At 41.1% G+C, this 24,560-nt stretch overlaps 1 protein-coding gene across 1 annotated transcript; it reads left to right on the top strand.

The window, feature by feature from the left end:
* Positions 1–284: 284 nt before the first annotated feature.
* Positions 285–24,449, top strand: TOPBP1 (DNA topoisomerase II binding protein 1). Its single transcript, XM_034064417.1, has 28 exons — positions 285–337; positions 511–598; positions 1,118–1,252; positions 1,789–1,932; positions 2,791–2,972; positions 3,105–3,298; positions 4,089–4,262; positions 5,204–5,373; positions 5,837–6,000; positions 6,510–6,757; positions 7,235–7,554; positions 8,335–8,507; positions 9,152–9,363; positions 10,229–10,518; positions 12,212–12,385; positions 12,812–12,921; positions 13,969–14,092; positions 14,458–14,607; positions 15,164–15,272; positions 15,833–16,025; positions 17,035–17,261; positions 18,303–18,466; positions 19,916–20,027; positions 20,538–20,701; positions 21,564–21,704; positions 22,146–22,235; positions 23,275–23,436; positions 23,710–24,449. Exons 2-28 carry the CDS (start codon positions 518–520, stop codon positions 23,851–23,853), a joined length of 4,551 nt encoding a protein of 1,516 aa, XP_033920308.1. The 5' UTR covers positions 285–337; positions 511–517; the 3' UTR covers positions 23,854–24,449.
* Positions 24,450–24,560: the final 111 nt, after the last annotated feature.

The raw sequence follows: 24,560 nt of genomic DNA, 5'->3' as shown, positions 1-24,560 counted from the left end.
AAAAGAAGGAAAAAGAAGGAAAAAGAAGGAAAAAGAAGGAAAAAGAAGGAAAAAGAAGGAAAAAGAAGGAAAAAGAAGGAAAAAGAAGGAAAAAGAAGGAAAAAGAAGGAAAAAGAAGGAAAAAGAAGGACAAGAGGAAGCAGGACAGCCGCTCCCCCTCACACCACCCACCACAAGGCACGCACCCCTACGTACGGACGTGGCACCGCCCATCTCCCCGCCCACTGCCGCCCGCCCCCTTTCCGCGCCTGCGCAGTGCGGTGTCCGCTGCTTTCCCGCTCGCTGTGGGGCTGCGGTTGAACCGGCTGCACCCGCACCCGGTGTGGAGCAGGGCACGGTGGGTGTGAGGGACCCGGTGTGAGGAGGGGGCTTTGTGGGGAAGGGGCCTCCCGGTGATCCCCCCTGCACCTCTCCGGCGGCCTGGGGCAGGGAGCAGGGGCAGGAGGGGGTTCTGGGGGGTTCCCGGCTAGGCCGGAATGCCGGGAAGCTTAACCGGGCTTTGCTTCTCAGTGACAGAATGAAACGTAGTAAGGAGCTGGTGTTTGTGAAGTTCATAACGTCTGCGGGGAGCTCGGAGTATTTCTATAAAGCTCTTGAGGTAAGTAGGGTTGATCGCTTTACTGGGTGAACTTGGTGAGGTATTAAATGATTTCTGTGGCTCGCTCAGATGTAACTTACATGTATACATCAATAAAGCTACTTCCGGTGTTTAATAAAGTGTGAGGGATGCTTTCATTGAAGAAGTTGCTTCCTGGACAAGGAATAATGTCATTTCAAAACCTATTGACATTTAGTGAAGTGGCATGTAGCTTAGGTGGTCTGAACGGGTGTCACTCGTCTAAAGTAAGCAGACTTAAGGACTGTGGGTTGTATTCCACCTTGAAAGGATAGTGGTCATTGTGTGACAGGATCAGGTCCTTCAAGTCTGTCTGATGAATACAGGGGGGAATAAAGGTGACACCCGTGATGTGTTTTAGCCCTTTCTTTTGCTAATGTACTCCTGTGTGGTAGCTTTGCTGTGAGCTGTTTCAGGCAGATGTACTTGTGTAGCTTCCACAGTGTTGGTTGGTTGTGATTTGATAATCAAGTAAGTGTTGTATATGCTCTTTACCTGCAGTCTATGAAAGAATTTCAGTCAGAAGAACATCTCCAGATCCTTGATGAAGGGACAGCGTGCAATATAAGAGAAAATGATAAATCGCTTTACATTTGTGACCCTTTTACAGGTGTCGCTTTCAATCACCTCAAACAGGTATGGTACCCATCATCTTACTTCTACCTATGTTCTTTTCTAGAATCGTAGGTGCCCATATTTTGTATGTTCTCTCTTTTTGCACTGAATCCAGCAGTATGAAGTATGTGCAATAAAGTCTTTGAAGCTTTGCTGTGTTCATCTTTAAGGAAGATGACTGGCAAAGCGTAAGGATTACTTTGAAGCAGGTGCAAAAATAAATAGCATGATTGGTTCTGATTCTTGTGGAGTTTTAAGCTGGTTCTTGCACCTTTTTGCCTCCTAAGTAATATGATTTTGTTTTACATGCAAGGAATAGCTGGAATTCTTTGGCATGTTAGCTTACACCATCTGCTGCTTTTACTGAGATCAGAAAACCTACAAGGATTGTACTGAAAATCCACAGTTGAAAGTAAAACCAAAACTGTCAACTACCTGGAAATGCTAAAGGAGTACAGACCAGGGGCCCTGCCTTCCTCAGGATTCAGACAAGGAAAACCTTTCTGGTAACATTGTACCCTCTGCTAATTCTTTTTCCCCCTGTTACTTTATTGCAGCTTGGCTGTAGGATTGTTGGACCACAGGTAGTCCTGTACTGTATACAGGCCCAGAGATGTGTCCCAAGAGCCGAGTATCCGGTGTACAACATGACCATGGCCGATGTAACAGTATCCTGTACAAGCCTTGAAAAGGATGTTAGGGTAATGCTTCATACAAAATAGATTGCTGGGGTGGTTGGCATTGACATTTGCTTCAGATGGCTCACTGCTACAGTAGCAGTCATCTAAGTTTTACTGTATCTAAGTTTTACTGTGCCTCTGTCTGGATTCATCTGCTGTAGTTTGTACACTACATATAATTTATGTAGGGAATTGTATGGAGAAAAAGGAGTTGTAGTGTATAAATGTGTATCTATCTGGTGGTGTATCCATGCATGCACATGTATATATTATGTAAGCAGATATATATGTAGTTATAGAAGATTTCAGCTATATTAATATGGGGTTACATGGAGGGTTTAGGGATTTCTATTAACTGATGGGACAGATCACTTATCTTGCTGGTTTGTCTGTGGCTGTAGTGCTGCAGGCAACGTGCTCTGTTTCTGGTTACTCCAAACTACACAGTACAGATCTACTACCCAGGCAGCTATGGTTTAAATGGTTTCATTTAGAAGTTGACTTTTTAGTTATTCCAATATCTCTTTCTAATATATAGTACCGAAGACGTCAACCAGCCGTGAAATTTTACTTGTACGATATGAATGTAGTATTTATATTAAGGGTGTGTATTACGTTCAGCTTCTAAATGCAAATCAAATGTAAACTATATTTGATGGTTTTTTTATGGCTTCCACAGAGATCCATTTTGTGTTTTGAACCGTTTTTTAGGGAAAACCGTGGACAACTGAAATCCACAATTTTGTTTTTTAAAGTGGATCATAGAATCAACTAGGTTGGAAAAGACCTCTTAAGATCATCAAGTCCAACTTTAGAACATACGTAATGTAGATTCTTTCTTTTTAATTCATAACGTTCTGTATTTTTTTCCCCACTCAGGAAGAAGTTCATAAATATGTGCAGCTGATGGGTGGACGTGTGTCCAGAGACCTCAGTGTGGCAGTAACACATCTGATAGCTGGAGAAGTTGGCAGCAAGAAATACGTAGTAGCTGCTTCTCTGAAAAAACCTATTTTGCTTCCAGCTTGGGTTAAGACTCTGTGGGATAAGTCTCAGCAAAGGTATAAAGAAACTAAACAAAACTAGTTTTGTTTTGGAGACTGCTGATTCTTATGCAGATACAGTCTGCTTTCCTTTTGTGGTTGATTTTACTTGGAAGAAAAACCATTTCTTTTTCTCTCTTCCTCCTTTAGCATAATGACATACTCTGACGTTAACATGGATGATTATGCTTGTCCTGTATTCCTTGGCTGTACAATTTGTGTAACTGGCTTAAACACTTCAGACAGGAAAGAAGTCCAGCGCCTCACTGTTGAACATGGTGGGCAATATACAGGGCAGCTCAAGATGAATGAATGTACTCATCTCATAGTTCAAGAGCCAAAAGGTAGGACCTGCAGAGTAAACATTATTCTCACTTCTTGAGTTGAAGTAGTGTAAATATGTATGAGAGTTTAAACTGTCATTTTGCTTCAGTGTTGCTCTCACTGCTGCTGTTTAGGGTAGCACTGTTGATAAGAAGTGTAACACAGGGCACCCTTACTTTGCTATAAAGGTGTGAGAAAGAGAACCAAAGAGCAAAAGAACAGAGACCCAAATGGTATTTAAGGAAAGAAAAAGGGAGAATCCTAGAGGGGATAGAAGAATAAGGAAAAACTAAGGTTTTTTTTTGAGAGCTGGATAGGAATTTATATTCTGATCAAAATTGTGTTGAGGACTAATGTCTTTGTATCTGATCTTTTTTTGTATCTGCACCTTCTGAATGCCCTACTAAGGTAAAATGAAAGCTTCCTTAAGCTCCCTTTGTATTCTCTTGTGAAGAGGAAGTAATTGTGGTTTTATTGTGAGAAGAAAATTTTCCCCAATTTTGCTTCCTTTTCCTATGGGGAAATAACCTTGGTTTTTATATTTTTTTTTCCTGTGCATGAAAGCTTTAAAGCCTTTTTTATAGTTTTACTTTAGTGTTCTTTTGTACCCTTGAGCTAGTCATCAATGAGAGTTTTTGCTCTAGCTTTAGAGAATAAATAAACAGCTTATCAGAAGAGTTCAGGATAACACAACCTGCACATTAAAATAATGAATTTTTAACTTCTCTTCATGTCCAGCCACCTTGTAGTGATCACTTTTGGACAGCATTTTAGTGATCTGTGGTTTGTATTTTTGCTTACATTTGAAAGGTCAGAAGTATGAATGTGCTAGAAAATGGAATGTGCATTGTGTGTCTATCAAGTGGTTTTCTGACAGCATCACGAAAGGCTTCTGCCAGGATGAGACAATGTATAAAATAGAAGCTGGATCAAAACTGACACCCAGTACGTCAACACCTACGAATGATGTCGGGAAGCCTGATAGTAAGTAAGACCTGTTAAAATATGTTGAAGGTAGGAAACATTTAGTAAGGAGGAAGAGCTGTTCCTAATTAGTAGGGTACTGCTTGCTTTTGCAATGCTGGTTTGGCAGTTTGCGTTCTGATTCTACTTATGCTTAAAACATGACAGATTACTTCTATGCACAATGCACATTGAATATTCCAATGTGTATAGACTTAACATGTGAATGACTACTTGAAAAGTAGACTTGAATTAGGCACAGGATTGTCTGTTCAAGAATCAGTGGTGTATATCTCCTAAAAAAGCATGACTGTTCATACATTTATAGTTTAAGATGAGTCTGTTATGATTTTAATCTCAAAAACAGTTTTGGGGAGGGGGAAAAATGCTGGTTTTATTTTAATTATTAATTTTGTGATTTTTTTTTCTTTATATGTTTGTGCTTACTTTAATCCATGCTGTTATAAGGAAAGCTAAAAGCATTTTGTAAACAAACATGAAAGCAGCATGAAAGACACAGTTGGCTTTAAATGTGCCTTTCCAAACACCTTTACTGCCTGGGACTTCAGGACTTGACTAAGCAGGAGCACTGGGTTAGCACTACCAAAAGAGCATTGGGAATTCAAGTTAGGTATTATGGAAACTGCATATAACTCTTAAATCATTGGCTTCTTGTTGATTTCTTTTTACTATAGAGAGGATTGTTTATTTTTAAGAGTGTTTCTAATAGGTGAGCACAAAACTGGGATAAAAGCTTTGAAAAGTGCTAGTTAGACTGTACTTGTTCTGCATATAAATAAAGCCGTTGGTTTAACCGCAGCCGTACTTCCCTAGTATTTGTTATTATTTGAATTCACATTCTGTCATAACAAAATCATACATGGCAGTTTTATGTTTTATTTAGTGAAGCAGCAGAAAAAGATGAATCAAAATTAACGCTGCTTTTTTAATTTCCATTATAGAACATGCCCTTCCAGATGTCAGCCACATTTCCAACATCAATCTGAGTAGCGTTAATGAAACCGAATTTAGCGCTACTCTGAGCAGCAGACAGGATCCTCTTCCTGATGAGCTGGAAAACTTGGATATAAGTTCCTTTCAAGCCCCCGAAGATTTGTTAGATGGGTGTCGAGTATGTTTAACAATGTCTGCTTTGAAATGTTCAGCCTTTAACCCTGTGGAAGCAGCTAGGTTGAAGCTGGCAATTGCTGCTTGAGTAAATTGTTTCCATGGTCAACAGCAAATGCCAGATTTCTTTCATGTCAACATGTTGTAGCTTGCATGTGTATCTAACTCTGTGTGTGTGTGTGATTGTATTAAATGTGTAGTATAAGTACAAAATGACATAGACATATTTAAACACTATAGAGAGTGGCTGGGGGTTCATTACATTAGTAAATACTTTGCTAGATTTATGTGCAGAGATAAATTAATTCCATTCTAAATGCTTAATTTTGCTGCTCCTTCTCAGAAGCTATACCACTTGTTTCTGTGTCAAATTATACCAAAATATTCTTTCTTTTTTATTTTTTTTCTTTTTTTTTCAATTTTTCTTTTTTTTTCAAAGCCTTTTTGTTGTTCTGTTGCCTTTGCAGATATATCTATGTGGCTTCAGTGGCAGGAAATTGGACAAGATGAGGAGGCTTATTAATTGTGGTGGTGGTGTTCGATTTAATCAGCTTAATGAAGATGTTACCCATGTCATTTTGGGGGAAAATGATGAGGAGCTGAAACACTTTCTGGACAAGACATCTCACAGGTTATAGTAACTGTATTGCTTAAGGTCTGCTTCTAGCTTGTTTTCTTTCTCCCACCACCCTGTAGAAAGGAAGACATATATAGTTTTGAAAATCATAACCAGTTCTTCAGTGAGTATTCATAAGTGCATCCTTGTGTTCTTGAATACTGTAGTTCTTTGGGTAGCTATGAGTCACCTCAGGAAACAGAAGAACAGTATTCTTATTGGTGAAAAGAAGTGTAAACCTGTGTTTGTTAATGTATTGAGGAGGAAAGGGTATGGCAACCCTGCAATGGCAGATATACTTCACATTATAGAAAATGAATATGAAATTCTTTGTTTTCAGACCCAAAGAAGGAAAAACCAACCAATAAAACAATAAACTTGAGGTTTGTAAAGTGCCCAAAGCTTTTTAGTATTGGAGTTACAAAATTCAGGTGTGTATATTTACTAGTATTTGTGGAGTAGGAAAGAAGAATAACAGTTTTGAAACCTGCTGTAACTTGTTTGTGTAACATGTTATTTTATAGGCCTCACATAGTCACAGCAAAATGGTTGCTGGACTCATTCAGTAAAGATTATCTACAGCCAGTGGAGCAATATATCCCTGTAAACTATCAGCTGTTAGAGAATCCAATTTTGGAGCCACCTGGAATGAAGTCAGTTCTTCCCAAAAATAACAGTCTCTTGAAGAAAGAAGCTGTGAATGTTACAAAGCATCAGAAAGCTGCTGAAGATGACCTCCTCTCTCAATACGTAACTAATGATTCTACATTAGGTATGTTCTGGTCTCAGCATACCATAGAAAGTTTAACTGGTCATGGTTATTAACATGTGAGTCCTGCCACGTTTTGTTATTAAGAAGCTAACCACAGCTAGTGTGTTTTAGAAATCAGGCCTATACAGAGTAGTTTTAATCAAACCTGGCTGAGAACAGCAGAATCATAGAATGGTTTGGGTTGAAAGGGACCTTAGGATCATCTAGGTCCAACCCCCTGCACTAGACCAGGCTGCTCCGAGTTCTGTCCAATCTGGCCTTGATCACTGCTAGGGATGGGGCAGCCACAGCTTCTCTGGGCAACCTGTGCCAGTGCCTCACAGTGCATAACTTCTTCCTTACATCTAACCCCAGTGTCCCCTGTTTAAGTGCTGTAGTTTCTTCTTTAAACTATTTTGAGTTGTCTTTAATGTTCTAATCAAGCAATTACTGTGGTTGGTTGGTTTTGATTTATTTCATTATTTTTTCCCATTTCAGATGAAGCTGGAAAACTAACATCCAGAACCTTCAGTGATGTTACTCACTTGACTGTTCAAGGAGAGAATGAATCTTCCATCCCTAGTGGTTTTCTGGGAGAGTCATCTGCACTAGCTGAAGAAGGATTGTTTGTCAGAAAGAGCTTTCTTCTTTTGGGTTTTGGTGAAGAGGATGAGTCTTGCATTGCAGATATTATAAAGGAGAATGCTGGGAATGTCCTGCCACTGCAAAGCAGAACCATTGCAGACTATGCAGTGGTACCTTTACTGGGGAGCACAGTGCAGATGACTGTTGGTGATGTTGTCACAAACACGTGGCTGGTAAGGGAGTTACACTGTCAGTACTGTGAGTAGACATGTATCTACTAGAGATATGTCCTGCCAGTACGCAGAGTTATGAGTGGCTTAAATATAACTAAGATTTTGAAAGATTAGCCTTGTTGCATTTGATGTGTATTAAATGAAAGCGTTCTTTAAAGCCCCTGTATTGATAAGTAATCTTGTATGTGTTCCACTTCATTTTCTACAGGCTTGTTAAACAGGACTTCATTGTCGTGACTCAAAGGTTCTTTATATGACAATCTGACAGCATTCTCTAACTAATAAGTGTAGAAGGAGCCCTTTGACTAATAATGATTTTATGTGATATCTTTGTGCTTTTTCTTGTTTCATGCTTTTTACAGCTTTTAAATTGCAAATCACCTTTATAGCTCAAAGTCAGGTATTAACCCTATTTGCCAAGAGCGTGCACATGATGTAGACTAAATGCTGTTAGTATTTTTCAGTACTAGGTAGGTTTTTGTGAAGTAAATCTATGCAGACTCTTAGGACATGTCTTGAAACTACTTTCAGGGAGCCTCCAGGGTTGAAAGAGTAGTAACTGAAAAGTTCTGAATAATGCTTCAGTATGTCAGACCTGGCAAAATCCTTTAGGAAAGAATTTGTCTGATTCAATGGGAAATGATTTGTCTCAGATGTAAGGATGGACCCAGAATTGCTTGCTGTTGAGTCCGTGAATGCTATTGTACAGTTACTGAAATACTGATGGCTTTGTTGCTATTTGGCTTGATTTGTATTTTCTTCTCTTTCACTTTCTTTAAGTTAACATGTGTGGAACAGCAGCTCCTTTTAGATCCCCAGTCTAATCCACTTTTCACACCAGTCCCGGTAATGGAAGGAGTTACCCCTCTGGAAGATTGTGTTCTTTCTTTTAGCCAGTTCACTGGTGCGGAGAGAGATTCTCTGGTTTATCTGGCAGGACTGCTAGGAGCCAGGTATGTCTTCTGTCACCCTTTTGTCTTGTTCTTAGATAGCCATTGTTAAGAACAACATATTTAATCATGAAGTGGCAGATTCATACATTGTATATATTCTTTCTGTATAACTTAGAATATAATTTGATCTGATTTGTGGTCTGAACTAAATTCTCTGCCTGTGAGTTCTCAGTCCTGTGTCTTCTTGGAAGATGAGTCCTTGATGATAAGAGAAAAACTAATATGAGGAAAATTATTGTTCATTTGGAAACGATGGCTGTTGGCTCCAGAAAAGAACAGTGTTCAAGGCCAGGTTGGACAGAGCCTTGGGTGACATAGCCTAGTGTGAGGTGTCCCTGCCCATGGCAGGGGTTTGGAACTGGATAATCTTAAGGTCCTTTCCAAGCCAAACCAGTCTGGGATTCTGTGATTTGAAAATGGGATATGTGAGGACTTCTAGAGTATGAGGAATGTTACAGGGTTTTTGCCTGTAAGTGTAGGTTAAACTGTAAAGTACGAAGTGGATGGTCTTAAATGATTCTATAGGTCCTTTTTCTGTTGCTTGAATGCATTTTACAATAATATAAATATGCCCTAAATTAATTTTGTTTATGACTAAATGAAGATTTTATGGCTCAATGAATATTATATTAATCTGATTTTAGAGTCCAAGAATTCTTTGTGCGGAAAGCCAATGCAAAAAAGGGCATGTTCGCCAGTACCCACCTTGTGGTGAGAGAAGCGGATGGTTCCAAATACGAAGCTGCAAAGAAGTGGAATTTACCAGCAGTCACTGTAGCTTGGCTTTTGCACTCTGCAAGGACAGGAACGAGAGCAGATGAAAGCAAGTTCTTGGTTGAAAATGCAGAGGCTGAAGGTTAGTTATTAGCAAGTTAGGGAATATGGTTGTGTCATATCACTGTTCATTTATAATGAGTATAGGTAGTATGAATTTTTCTTCCCTAACACCTTTAAAGTATTAGAGCTATGGGATGTTTTTCCAAGTATTCTTCCATATTTCTTTCTCCTGCTGTTGAGTTGTGATTGCAGAAATGATACTGTGTGTTTGCTCTGAGTATTTCGGAGCAAGCTAGTGGATTCTTACAGTTATCAGTCAGTCAGCAGTAAAATGTAAAAGCAATTCTTGCACTAATGTTTTTGAGCTATGAAGATGATGAGGTATGCTTAAATAGAAGCATTTATGATGGAGAAGCTTTGAGGGCTTATTGCTGTCTAAATCTCACTCCTATTTATCCAAAGGCATAAGGGACTGGAAGTGTATGCAGTGACCTCAAGAGATGTGATTCAAAGTCATGACATTTTACATTGCTTGGGAAGTAAGGAGCCAGGGAGGAAATACCTTTAATGTTGAAAGGAAAGGATTTGTTGTGTATTACATCTGTATTTTGATAGTTGTACAACGTATATGAGCTATACAGGGATGTGTGGAGCTGTGTGAGCAGACCTGGGGTTGCTCTCTCCTTTTCAGACACTTAAGGTGTCTCAGTGTTTACACTCAGTGCCAGTGTAGTTAGTGGAAGTAGTTAACTGGAAGAGACACGATACTGGCTTTTAAAATAGAACTGTCAGTTTCAAGCATTTATTGGAGAGGATATGAATCACAGTTTTTTTAGGGAGAGAAAGGTCAGATGAACTTCCAGTTCTTGTTTAAATGAGATTATATGTGAGATCTGTGTTAAAAATCGGATTGCTTGCTTATGTTTTCTTTGTTTCTTTTAAAGATAAGGAGAGTTCCATTACTCAGCTTAGCAAGACACCAGCAGCTGTTCAGTCTTCTGATGTAAAACAATATAATTATCTCCTTGAAGTTGGAAGAAAAAAGCCTGTGACTCCTCTTGATATCAGCAGGTTCCAGAGTAAAGCTTTCCAAGCTGCCATCTCTCGTCACATGGGGACTACAACCCCTCTTGCCCAAGGGGGAGTGCTACAGAAAGAGCCGTCTTTACATCTTGATACACCATCAAAATTTCTTTCCAAAGACAAGTTGTTCAAGCCTTCTTTTGATGTAAAGGTGATCATCATTGTGTATTCTTTAGTCTGTAGAGCCAGTAAAGATGTGCATAATCTTAAAACAGCTCAGAAGCCTTTGCTTATCCTGTTTCATGCTCTTAACATGTAGACTTTGCATTTTCAGTGCTGGAGGGGGACTCTTCATGAGGGCCTACAGCAACCAGAAAAGGGGTGATGGGTTCAAACTGAAACAGGGGAAGTTCAGGTTAGATCTAAGGCAGAAGCTCTTCCCTGTGAGGGTGCTGAGGTGCTGGCACAGGGTGCCCAGAGAAGCTGTGGCTGCCCCATCCCTGGCAGTGTTCAAGGCCAGGTTGGAGACAGGGGCTTGGAGCAACCTGGTCTGGTGTGAGGTGTCCCTGCCCATGGCAGGGGGTTGGAACTGGATGATGTTAAGGTCCTTTCCAGCCCTCACCAGTCTATGGTTATATGAATAAAGCCAGGAAAACTGGCTCTGCTTACACACACACACACACACCCCTGCATATTATATTAATATATGTATAGTTAATGACCTGTGGACCAAATCTATTGACTAGTAGATGCGACAATGTTCTTAACAAATCTCCTTTGTGCCCACTGCATCATATGCTCATGTGTTGTACACCTCGCACAGTATACAATGTGTTTTCATTTTTGAGGCTTTAGCTGAAAGATCAGTGCACTGAGTTCCTGCAGAGTTGTTAGGTTTTTCTGGAGGTTGTTTGTAGGTTAGCTTTTTTGATGTGGTATTGGTTTTTTTGGGGTTTGGGGATTTTTTTGGGTGGTTTTGTTGGTTTTGTGGTTTTGGTTTGTTTGGGGTTTTTTTTTTTTAGTGCCTCTGCCTGCAATAGAACAAAACTTGTATTACCAAACCAGAAGAATTCAGTGTTCTGCTTCATGAAGAGAAGACTCCAAGAAGACCTTATAGGCCTTTTAGTACTTAAAGGGGGCCTGCAGGAAAGATGGGGAGGGACTCTTATCACGAGTGTAGTGTTAGGACAAGGGGGAATGGCTTTAAACTGAAAGAGAGTAGGTTTAGATTAGACATTAGGCAGAAGTTCTTCCCTGTGAGGATGCTGAGTCGCTGGCACAGGGTGCCCAGAGGAGCTGTGGCTGCCCCATCCCTGGCAGTGTTCAAGGCCAGGTTGGACACAGGGTCTTGGAGCAACCTGGTCTGGTGTGAGGTGTCCCTGCCCATGGCAGGGGTTGGAACTGGATGAGCTTTTTAAGGTCCTTTCCAACCCAAACCAGGCCTGTATTGAGTGAGTCTGTGATTTAGTTTGGTGCTCTGCTTTTCAAAATCTAATAGTTTACACTGGTATTTTCAAAAGTGACATACTCTAGATCAAAAATTCTCATTATTAAAAAGGGGCAGTATCAAATGGTATTTCAAAGGTGCAGATAGACTCACATACTCAGATGCAACTTTTGTGGGGGAGGTATTAGTAAATTAAAGTAATAGATTGGGGTTAAGAATACCAGGGTTTGGCCACTGGCTTTTCCACTGAGGGCAGTTTTCATTAATGGCAATGAAAAGAGAGACTAACAATTTACCTTCCTGTTTTGCTTATATAGTCTAAGATTGGGATTGTCTTTTACTACCTTTGTACAGTGGTGCTACAGCTGCACTTGCTAGCCGCTACTGTAGTATCCTGTCCTGGTTTAGGACATGTAATGTGGTCCTGAAAGTCACTCACTTGCTTCTTTTTTGGTAGGATGCTCTGGCAGCTTTGGAAAGTCCAGTAGGTCCTGATCAAAAACCCAGGAAGCTGAGCACCCCCCTCTCTGAAGTCATCAGCAGGAACTTGAAGTCAGCTCTGGCAAACAGCACGAGGCATGCAGCAGCTCTGACTGCCAGCCCACATCTGACTGCTGCACAGCCAGAAGAGGTAGGAAACTGGGGTTTCTGTGAGGGTGCTGAGGCGCTGGCACAGGGTGCCCAGAGGAGCTGTGGCTGCCCCATCCCTGGCAGTGTTCAAGGCCAGGTTGGACAGAGCATTGGGGGACATGGTGTAGTGGAAGGTGTTCCTCCCCATGGCAGGGGGTTGGAACTGGTTTAAGCTTAATGATTCTATGGCGGAGATGATGTTCCAGGGAAACTGGCTGAGGGTGAATCTTCAGACTTTGGATTCCAAGTGCATGGAATTGAAAGAGTACTGGATTTTGACCTTGGAATTTGGGAGAAGGAAAACTGTTTAGTTTTCTTATTACTGCTTATTTTACTACATGTTATACTTAGTATTAGAGTATTTTTGTGATTGATACAGAAACCTTCCAAACATGATCTCTTGTTTTTATCCTTGCTGCTTGAACAGGAAGAAGAGCCCAAACCTCTAGCAGATGTTGTTATTTATGTTAGTAAAAGACTTGCTAAGAAGCAAAGTGAACTGAATGCAGTAGCAGCTTCTTTGGGGGCAGACTACAGGTATGAACTGATACAAACAGCTTCTAAGCTTCTGCAGTGATGGGACATCTAATAAGTATGAATCTTAGGATTCTAATATGCTTTATCTACATGAGCTTTTGCTGTAGCTGTACATTAGATTTCACCATCTTGAACTGTTCTGATTGCAAATAAGGCCATCTGCTACTAAAGAGAAATAATGCCACACACATTCCCTGACACATTCCCAGTCTCTGTGGTCTTGATAAAAGTCTGTCTCGGGAAGACTCAAAAAGAATTATCTTGCAGGTTGTAAGCATGGCCAAGTTGTGTGCTTAGAAAAGCACAGGAAAAATAGGTTGTCATGGAAAGAAACCACAATGTTTGGGATTTAAGACTGCTCCCACTAAATCCAATTTATGTGTTTTGTTACTGATTTCTACAGTGTTATTATTCACAGGTTGGATAAGTTACACTTATGTTTGGTTTAGAAATGCTGAAGATACTCACGTTAGGTAGCAAATACTAGGGTTTATTATCAGTTTAAATGTTAGAATCCTGCATTTTGTATATTTTGAGCTTGGAGGATCAGTATTTCACTTGTAGCTGACTGTGTCAACCAAAGATTAAAGCTTTCTCATCCTGGGTCACATACTCTTTTCAGAAACTGATTTGAAACTCCACTTACTTACATAAACCCAAACCAAACTGAAGCAAAATTCCTCCTATTCCATATGTTTATCACATTTAGTTTGGTTACATCAGGAATGCTTTCAAAAGACACTGAAGTTGTTCAATCCTGAAACTGAATGCTGTCTTTTTTCTGATGAGGAAAGCGAGCTCATAGCTTATTTAGGCAGAACAAAATAAGCAAACCAGTATGTTAATGTGAACAAGGGATAGGACTACTTCTGCTTTGGATTTCTGATTCTTTTTCATAGAAATGATATCTTGAAGTTATATTTGAAATGATATCTTGAGGTTGTATTGGAAAGTGTCCCAGCCCATGGCAGGGGGTTGGAGCTGGATAATCTTAAGGTCCCTTCCAACCCAAACCAGTCTGTGATTCTGTTTCATTTTCTTTTCTAGATGGTGTTTTGATGAATCAGTAACACACTTCATCTACAAGGGAGGACAAAATGACAGTAATAAGGAGTACAAATCAGTTAAAGAACGGGGTATACATATTGTTTCAGAGCACTGGCTTTTGGAGGTATGGACATTGCTTTGTAAAATCAAAGGGATATGGAGTCTTAAAACCATTTCCCTTCAGTTTTTCTGTTTTGCATTTATATGGAACATGTATAGGAACTGATGTTTTGCATCCTGTTTTGAATATATAAATCCATCAGTCAGCTCTCACTGATGTACTTTTACCTTGTTGTCCATGAGGGGGAAAGAAATTCTGTTCCATTGAACATTTCTTCTGTGTCTTTCCCAGAAAGAGAACCATGTTTTTCTCTTATGTAAATACTTCTTTTTTGTGTTTTTACTGTACTTTTCCTGTGTTTAGGTGTGAAATTTCTTTTATCCCAGATCACTTTATCATCTTTCTTATGTTAACTGATGTTGTTACAGTGTGCCCAAGAATGCAAACGGCTTCCTGAATCTCTCTTTCCTCACACATACAATCCCAAAATGAGCTTAGACATCAGTGCAGTGCAAGATGACAGACTCTCTTCCTCCAGTAAACTTCCATCAACTGGGAAACCATCAGAGGAAACTGAGGTATAATGTGTGATGTGAATTCGCGTTCTAAGAAGCAATTTGGATTCAGTTTATTGTTATAATTACATTTGGCAGGGGGTTGGCTGGAGGCTGTTAAAAGGTCCTTTCCAGCACAAACCATTCTATGAATAAAAAACACTGATGCTTATTCAGTGATGACCTGAATCAGGTTTAGCTAGTAATTAATAGTAGCTATTGCAGATTTTCCTTAAGGCTTTTCTGCATTTGTAATACTCCTCTTTCTAGTGCAGTGGAGGGAAACACAGGCATTTTGGGCTTAGAAGCATTTCCCAGACTTGAAATGAATATAGGTCCAGTCTTCACCTTCCCTTATAGATAACAAGATCCAAGGGGCGGACTTGCCTTAGCAGACATTTAGGCTGCAGAATAGATGTCACCGACGGTGTGGTTCACTGTTCTGCTGTCCCTGCAGTAGCAGAAAGGTTAGATTTTCTCTCAGGCAAGATTAATAATCTTCAGAATTTATACAGGTGTTGAACATGGGTAAAAAGCATAAAACCAAAATGGTGTTTGAGCATTCTGCTTTATTGTGTAGATTGTTCCAATGGATGAAGATGATGTGGAAGGTGATGCAACGACTGACAAAATAAAGGAAATGGACACTGCAAGAGAAGAACAAATTGGAGCAAGTGAATCCAAAGGAGGTAAATATAAATCAAAATAGTTCTGGAACATCACACTAGCAAGATAAATCTACAGTTTCAGGTGCTGAATGTTAAGACCTGGTATTTCTTTATTATATGCTGGTCAACTATAGCTAGCTCTTATTGTTGCCAGATGACAAGGAAGGGTTTTGTTCCCTATTTTAAAGACTTTGATAGCCCATAGAAAATCATGATCATCCCTTGCAATTACGTAACTGCCTTTTCTTTGTTCTTAGAACACTGAAGTTGGTCTTTAATGTGAGAAATCACTATTTCAGAATATACCTTTTGTTATGCAAAGAAGTGTGTGACAGGAGAATTGTGGGTGTAAGTTAGATAATGTTAGCAAATTCAGAAGTGAGCCAAGCGGAGACTTCTCATGTCTAAGATAGGTGACCTGGGCATGTGTAGTTTTCCTAGATAGTTTTTCCCAGATATCTTTTCTTCTCCTGAATGTATTGTCTTTGTCCCAGTGCAGGGGGGAAGCTGACTGGCAATTCGGTTACTTTTCACCTGTTATAACAGTCTTGATCTTACGAGTTCTGTTCCTTCTCTTTAAGTTTTAACCCAAGCATTAGAAATGAGGGAGAACTTCCAAAGGCAGCTGCAGGAGATCATGTCTGCCACATCACTAGTGAGACCACCAGGGCAAAGAGGATCCCTTTCAAGGAACAGTATTGATGGTTCTCCAGCCACTCCTGATAGCGCACGGTCTGCGCGGAATGGCCGCAGTAGGGTCTTGGAAGCTCTCAGGTATTGGTTTGTGTTTCAGAGTATCTTAATTTTGTTATCTCTGCACATACTTAGACATTCATTGAAACGTGAATAGGTGGCCAGGGTTTCAAGTGTACTGTCTCTACTGATACACTTAATTTGCTTCTCTTGCAATTCACAGTCTTTAACTTGATGCACCAGATAAAGTCAGAATGTTACCTTAATCTTTCAGTTTAAAGAAAAAAATCACAGAATGGTATGATTGTTTTTTAGTTCTTAATTGAATTAGGCCAACTGGTTTCTTGCTCTTCAGATTAGTGTTCTCATAGGTTCTGAAGAAAGCAATGCTGCACTGTTTCAGTACATAGGTCATATACAAGTAGTAGGTATTCCTGCAGAGTGCCTCTGTGGATGCTTCTCCTCTATTTCTTTTCTCTCTAAACAGAGAATAGGATTTGAACTCTTAACAGTGCTGAGCTACAGGGAGGATGTAATGGAAACCTTGCAAAATTACTCCTTTAACTTGGTGATTTGCAAATTCAGAGGTTCAGTAAATATTGAAGTACACTGATTTTGGAATAATTTATCAATATGACATATAATAAGAACATCTCCTACTGAGACGTTGAGGGTGGTGAAGCGCTGGCACAGATTGCTTGAAGAAGTGGTGAATGCTCCATCCCTGGCAGTGTTCAAGGCCAGGTTGGACAGAGACTTAGGTGACGTGGTCTAGTGTGAGGCATCCTTGCCCACGCAGGGGTTTGAAACTGAATGATCTTGTCCAACCCAAGGGTCCTTTCCAACCCAGACCAGTCTGTGATTCTATGAGATTTTGGTTGCCTTTTTCCAGCCATGCTGACACTTAAGCTCCCAAAGTCAGGCTGCTGGAGTTGCCTTTGTACTGAAACTGTCCCCTTTCCCAGCTATGCCTTCTAATAATGAGGTCACTTGGATGCTACAGTTGATGTGATCTGTTATCACATCGCCTTCTAGTCTGGTAGTCTGTACAACAAACGCATATTTGAGGTATCTGTGCTCTTCTCCTTAGGCAGTCCCGCCAGGCTGTTGCAGATATAAACACGGAGCCATCACAGAGTGAGCAGATCATCTGGGACGATCCTACTGCCAGGGAGGAGAGGGCAAGACTTGTCAGCAACTTTCAGTGGCCTAATAGTCCTTCCCAGTACACTGAGCAAGGTCAAAGTAACGCCAATAAGAACATGAATGAAGCTGTCTTCAAAGGATCTTTAGCTGATGCAGAGATTGCTGCTATAGGTAAAATAAGAAATACAATATCCTTCTTCTTTGCTACAGCATCCATTTAGTGTTGGGACTTTAAAATACAGTAGTGTTTGGATTCTACTTAAAAAGAAACAAAACAAGAGCATTACTGCCATTGAATGCCAGAAATACAATTTCACATCTTTGAGCTCCATTATGTATTGCTGTTTTATAAAGAGAAGCTTTCCTATCCATTTGCCATTTGTGGTCAAACACCAAGGAAGTGATTCTCTAAAACAGTCTGCCTCAGCTTCAGGAAATCCTAGTGTTTTCTGAACCACAGCTGATTTCCAGATACCTATTCAGGTCAGGGTAGTGGAATTCTAATGGGAATACTGGTAGCAAAGTAGTGGAAATATTAATAAGTGAAGAATGAAGATTATGGGAAGCAGATAACCCATGAGCCTGAAAAACAGGCATGTCAGAGCTGCCAATGGATGTGCTTAGATCAGGATTCAGTGAAGGTACTGTATTTATCTTCCCTGTTCTTTTTAAGCATTTAGTCTGCTGCTAGGACTAAGGAAGCAACATACATTTTGTTTTTTCATGTGCTTCTACTTTCTTCCCATTCTGCCTCCTGAGATAGCAGAATCCTTTATTCCTTTCTCCCTACTGCCTCCCTCCTGCCCCCGTATCCTTCCCTCAGCCTACTTAGAGAGTTTCTGCTTGTGGCAACAGTCATCCTGAAAACTGGCCTTGTCCTAGAGGAGGTTGAAGAAAATCAGCTAAACGCATTCCATTGCTTCTTGGTTCAACCAAGTTAGTGTGGTTTAGACAGAAATCAGGACAGTTGAGGGTTTGAGTCTTTCTTTCCAAGAAAAGCATCTAGGGACATGAGTTTGCAATATTACAATTGGTGGTTTGTGGTGTGAGGAAGAGCATCTTTCAGAAGGGCCATGGTGAAATGTAACTGTATGTGTTATAGCAGCAATTGTGTTTTGTCCTTTTAGGATAGCTACTAATTTAATTGTTAATTTTTGTTACCCACACTTATATTCAGCCAAAGGCAAGTCATGCAACACTTTCTTTTCACAGCTCTTCCTGAGGCTGTAGATGGAAATGTGATTGAAGGTCTAAAGAATCCTGTATGTGGAGATCCTAAAACACCAATTAAAGATCACTCAATCCCCATGCCGCAGGCCCCCAGCATTGCTCTCCCACTGGCTAACCGTCCTGTTGCACCTCAGCCCAAAGAAAAGGTTGGTCAGATGAAGGAATACTTACAGTGAGTTGTGTTCTGAGAGATGTAGTGGCACTTAAAATAGTTTTGAACTTGACAGTAAGTATAAAAGAGGTGAATAGCCAGCACGGCCAGGGCAGGGATTGTGCCCCTGTACTGGGCACTGCTGAGGCTGCACCTTGGATCCTGTGCTCAGTTCTGGGCCCCTCACTGCAAGAGAGACCTTGAGGTGCTGGAGCAGGGCCAGAGAAGGGCAATGGAGCTGGTGCAGGGCCTGGAGCACAGGAGAGATGGGGAATGGCTGAGGGACCTGGGGGGTTCAGATGGAGAAGGCTCGGGGGGACCTGATGGCTCCCTACAAGTGCCTGACAGGAGGATGGAGTGAGGTGGGGTCGGTCTCTGCTCCCAAGGAACAAGGGGCAGGACAAGAGGAAACGGCCTCAAGCTGCCCCAGGGCAGGTTTAGATGGAGCTGAGGAACAATTCCTTGCCCAGAGGGTGCTCAGGCATTGGAACAGGCTGCCCAGGGCAGGGCTGCAGGCACCGTCCCTGCAAGTGTTCACACAGTGTGGAGACGAGGCCTCAGTGCCATGGGTTAGTGGTGGCCTTGGCAGGGCTGGGGAATGGTTGGACTGGATGTGCTTAAAGGGCTTTTCCAACCTGGTTGATTCTGTGATTACTTCTGTGCAGTTCTGTTTTTCTTTCCTCATTTCTTTGAGATTGTGGACAAAGAATATTTGCTGAAAGAGAAAAAGCTTTTTTTGTTCAGACAGATAAAGCTTTTTGTCCAGTTAGTTCCTGCTGGAATGCTGAGGTAGGTTTTGGAATGGGGAGTTACGAAGTGCATTCATTGGAACTCCAGCTGTGTTAGGATGATGGGAGAAGTTTAGTGGTTGTTTGTGGTATCTGGAATTTATGCTTAGATACAAAGGGGAAGTTACATTTCTGTCAAAAACCTGATTTAAAATTCCACTATTTTATAGAGAACTAGGAAAGGACTAGGAAAAAAAAGCTTAGTCTTTTGCAGTGTATCACCTGATGCTCAAACTTCCAGCAGCAGTGTGTCTTTAGAGCCATAACTTGTCATGCAACTACATAAGCTGTGGTAGAAATGCAGAAGACCCTTGAATTTAAAGGAAGTCTGAGTGAATGAGGCAGTGTGATAGATGGATGATGATTTTTTCATGTGTTCAACTTGTCGTTCACTGGATATGAATGAAGGATTAGTTTTTATGACAGATTGGTTCAGTTGTGCCCTGAAGAAAGGGGCAACCACGTGGCTGTTAAGCAGGAGCTAAACATTGATTTGATGCAATGTTTCTTGTCAAGTAATTGACAGGTTTGGTTCTGCTTCTGCTGGCTAAAAGAAAACTGAGTATAAAAATAATCCAGAATGTTTGGGAGAGAAATAGTCAGCTGTCAACCTCATCTTTGTGTCATACATTCAGAATCTGTTCCTGTACTTCCAGGCTGTTACAGAAGAAAAGGCTGATGAAGAACCAGGAAAAGTCCGTAAATTTCAGCTGTCTTCTTTTAATCCTGAAGAAAGATTTGATTACTGCCATCTGATTGAGGAATTAGGTACCAGCTATTTGTGAAATGCAAAGAGTAGTATGTGTGTGGATGTGTCTGGTCAGCTGTGGCTCACTGGGGAAAAGAAAGGACTTCTGTTAGTGACTTACCAGATTTGAGGGCTCAAATTTATGGCTTTCTCTGCTTATGAGTGATTCTTTGAATGTATTGTTATGATGTGAGCACTCAGCTTTGCCATAAAACAGCAGTGGGTTTGTCTGCTGACAGTTTTCTTCTAGCTGTCTCCACAACAGCCTCATTCTTTACTGCTGGGAGTGCCCAAGATCTTCTGTCCTCTGATGTCTCTCTTATTCCTGTCTGTGTTACAGTGGCACTTTATCAGAGCCACTCTTTCCTGGCTGCTTCTCCTTCCTTGCCAGTGTCACTTCAGTGATAACACTTTCAGTGTGAATTTGAGTGAAGTATATTTTTATCTGAACTCAAGTCATTCTCATTTTGAGTTAATCTTTTCTGTGGTACCTTTAAATAAAGTGACTAAAATCCCTTTCTCAATTCCAGGTGGAGTATTGCTTGAGAAACAGTGCTTTGATCCAAGTTGCACACACACTGTTGTGGGACATCCTCTTCGAAATGAAAAGTTCTTGGCTTCGATGGCAGCTGGGAAGTGGGTGCTTCATCGTTCCTACCTCGAGGCATGTAGAGAAGCTGGCTGCTTTGTTCAGGCAAGTGACCTGTACTTGTGCACTGCTGCATTTTGGTTTAGTTTAGACTTTAAACTCTCAAACCCAATTAGGTGTTTAGGGTGCCTGAACCTTGGGATGTTTAGAGGATCCAAAGTCTGACAGGCTTATATCTGGAAACCAGTCCTGGACCAAACTCCCAGTATTGGATAAATGAAATACCCACACTTCTTATAGCTGCTTCTGAAAACTGCAGCTTGAATACCTTTTGATAAATTCTCACTGGTATCAGCTGGTATCACATGGGCTTTGTTACACCAGGAATTGATCTTGATCTTTTCAGTAAATAAACATGGAATAGTTTTAAATAATCCAACTTTCTAACCATGGACATAAACAGTTTTTGAACAATATCTCTTCCAGCTCCTCACCTTCCTGTTACTTCAGAGTTCTCCTGAGTTTGGTGGTTCTTTTACATTGACCAGGCTAACTGGTTCATATCTTGATGTATCAACACCAACTTTTGTTGCTTTGGAAGACACTGCAGAAATGTAGAGTTGGTGGCATCCAAAGTAGTGATCTAATTTGCTCATTACTCTGGACTCAATCAAAGGAATTCAATTGCTGTTGAATTCCTTTGTAGGTAACTGCCAGAGGAGTCTGGTTGTGTACACGACTTCACATCACAGAAATACATGAGTAGATTTAGACATGTATGTGCAGTGAAGAGCCAAGTCTCTCATATTTAACTAGAGCTGCTTGGGCCAGATAAAATCAACAGATAAAACTAGAGTGAGTTGGGATTTGGAGGGGATGGGTGGGTTGGATTTTTCCTTTTAAACTTCTTTTTCTGCTGGTAAAGTTGGCAGGAATGTTTTGTAATTGAAGCTTCTGCTTGTTCTAGGAAGAAGATTATGAGTGGGGAAGTGATTCCATACTTAATGTTTTGCCTGCGGTTAGTATAAACCAGAAGAAACTAGCACTTGCTGCCATAAGGTGGAGGAAAAAAATCCATAAAATGAGACAAGAAACTGGTATTGTTGAGGTATGGTGTTGTGGAGATATTTAGATACTCAGCATGGGTGGACAGGACAGGGCTGTGTGCATACTGTTACATTTAAAACAGCACAAGGTTACCCCTTTGCTAAGGTGCTTGCTTCCCTATAGCACCTTCTGTGATCTTTATGGTGTGAGTTCCATAGTCTTTCAGTGGGGCTTTTGAAAGGGGGACTTTCCCTCTTTTTAAAACTCCCCAAAGGAGTCCCAAAAAGCATTTCCTGAAGTCTTTTAACTCCTCTCTCACATCAAGTATTGCAGTTGAGCATTAACTGAAAGGTAGAAAGAGTGCTTTTATCCTGCCCTTTACACTTAAAACAAGGTGATGGCATATCTTATCTGATGGTTATTCCTGAAAGAGGAAAATTAGAGATGCAGTAAGTGTTTGTAGTACAGATGTACTTTTGACTAAATCAAATCTTTTATCTAGGGGGCTTTCAGTGGCTGGAAAGTGATCTTGAATGTTGATCAAACCAAGGAAGCAGGATTCAGGCGCCTTCTTCAGTCAGGAGGAGCAAAAGTATGTAGGATTTTGGGGTTTTAATAATTACGTTACATACGTAAGTGTTGGGTTTTGTGGGGTTTTGATTTGATAGGAAGGGGTTCTTTCTGTTAAACTCTGTGCTGGGCATTTTTAGTGTGAGTAAAAGGTCTGAAGCAAGAAAATTGCTTACACAGCTGTCCTGAGTTCAGCAGTAGCAGTCATTTTTCTCCTTAGTAGCTGGTGCAGTGCTGTGGTTTTGACTTTAGTCTGAGAACAACACTGATAACACCAATGTTTTACTTGCTAAGTAATGCTTACTCCGATCAAGGACTTTCCACTCTCATGCTCTGCCAGTGAGGAGCGGCACAGGGCACCAGGAGGAAGCAGAGCCAGGACACTTGACCCAAACTGACTAAAGGGGTATTCCATACCACAGCACCTCATGGCCAGTATATAAACTGGGGGCAGTTCCCCGGAAAGGCTATATCACTGCTCGGTGGGGCTGGGTATTGATCAGCATGTGGTGAGCAATTGTATTCTCTCCCCTTGTTATTTCCCTTATCATTATTATTACTGATGGTAGCAATAGTCATTTGTGTTATACCTTAGTTGCTGGACTGCTCTTATCTCAACCTGTTCTTTCCATTCTCCTGCCCATCCCTCTGGGAGCTGGGGGGAAGAAGAGGGAGAGTGAGTGAGCGGCTGCATGGTTCTGAGTTACTGGCTGGGCTTAAACCACTACAACAGGATATCTGAGACATGGTCAGAAGGTGGGAGGAAAGAGCTGTGTCATTTCCATTTCCAAGCAATTGGGCGCAGCAGCTTACCTGGGGTCACACAGTCAGTAGTGCTGGTGGGAATTAGGTAGAATTTCTGTGCCCTGCTCTGATGAGAAGGATCACCCTTCTTTAAAGGTATGTGATGGTCCAGAATGCAGCTGTAAATGATGGCATTTTATTCCCCATTGGCTTGCTAATTGATTTGATGGGTGAAATTATAGGTCATGAACTGCATTTGTCTTGGGGAAAGAACCACAAAACTAAACTTGTTTTGTCTGTTGTGTTTGGATGTGTAGGTGTTCTCTGGTCATTCTGAGTCTCTCTTCAAAGAAACAACTCACCTCTTCGCTGACTTCAGTAAGCTGAAGCCAGGGGACTTCAGGGTCAACATAGCAGAGGCAGCAGCCCAAGGAGTGAACTGCTTGAAACCAGAATACATCGCTGACTACCTCATCCAGGTGTGCATGCAGGAATCCTGGGCACAAGTGCCTGTGCGCAGCACTTCTGTATATGGCTTCAAACTTTAACCTGGCTTGTTCTAGAGCTGGCAGTGCTGCAGGATAGGCAGCTTGCAAAACATACTCAAAGTGTAGGTGTGCAATGTTGGGTTTGATAGTTCCCATTTTAGAAAACAAATGAGCTGTTTCTTTCTTCTCAGAAGCTTCTTGAGCTAAACAAAGACTTCAGCTAAATCCATGGGTTGTGTCTTTTTTTGTCTTCCTCTACTGAAGGATCCACCTCCCCCAATGGAGTCTTACTGCCTGGCAGAAGCTGTATCTTCCCTTCAGAACAACACAGACCTTGGAACTGGGCTGTCTCAGAAAAGAAAAGCAGTGGGAGAGACAAGCCGAGTCAAGCGATCCAAAGTCCACTGAGCAACTCGTGTGCTTTCCAGCTGTACATTTTTAAATGCATATTTATATTTTTTCATTCTTACCACCAAAATTAAAAGCTGCTGAGTTTTCCTTCTCACTTGTCCTTAGAGTATAATAATTTTATAGTAACACTCATAGGAAAGATTGCTTTGGTTATCAGGAGCATCTAAATATACGGCAAGAACGCATCCAAAAAACAGTGCTTCCGAAATGTCCCAGCTGTCCCACGAATGGTTTCCTTTAGGGACACCATTGTATAATAATGGGTAAGAAACACTTTGTGAGGTGCTTGTAATGTCTTCTGTGCGTGTGTTGTGGGGAAAATACCAGTTGATAAGAGTTCTGTTCAGGAATTCTGTTAAGCTCCACATGAATTTTGCCTTTTGTTATTTTCTATTAGAGGGGAAGGGGGAACTGAACAAAAAGAACTGCCTTGTAAATTGTTGTACTAACAGAGTGTATAAATGACTTCTGTAAAGCAGGGGCACTGCTGAGGTGCTGCAATTCTGGGTGCTGATGTGTCTGTTCAGCAAACACAGAACCAACTCTTTAACATGAAAGGTGAATTCTGCCTGACCACGCTCCCAGTTAGGGTCTGCAACAAGAACCAGAGCCAGAACAAAGGTGCTGGTTTCCAGCAGCTGGAAATGGCCTTATTCAGACAACCACATTTGACAAACTGACCTTTTAGTAACTATGGGGTCTGG

Source organism: Melopsittacus undulatus, chromosome 1, assembly GCF_012275295.1.
Source record: "Melopsittacus undulatus isolate bMelUnd1 chromosome 1, bMelUnd1.mat.Z, whole genome shotgun sequence".
NCBI classification, from domain to species: Eukaryota; Metazoa; Chordata; class Aves; order Psittaciformes; family Psittaculidae; genus Melopsittacus; species Melopsittacus undulatus.
This window is presented reverse-complemented; position numbering and strand designations above follow the sequence as displayed.

What these genes read in the sequence shown, in the direction of transcription:
- TOPBP1 (XM_034064417.1), top strand. Translation starts at nt 518, where the DNA reads ATGAAACGTAGTAAGGAGCTGGTGTTTGTGAAGTTCATAACGTCTGCG. An exon ending in ATTTCTATAAAGCTCTTGAG is followed by an intron (nt 599 to 1,117) that starts GTAAGTAGGGTT and finishes CTTTACCTGCAG; the next exon opens with TCTATGAAAGAATTTCAGTC. An exon ending in AGCAAGTGAATCCAAAGGAG is followed by an intron (nt 15,273 to 15,832) that starts GTAAATATAAAT and finishes CTTCTCTTTAAG; the next exon opens with TTTTAACCCAAGCATTAGAA.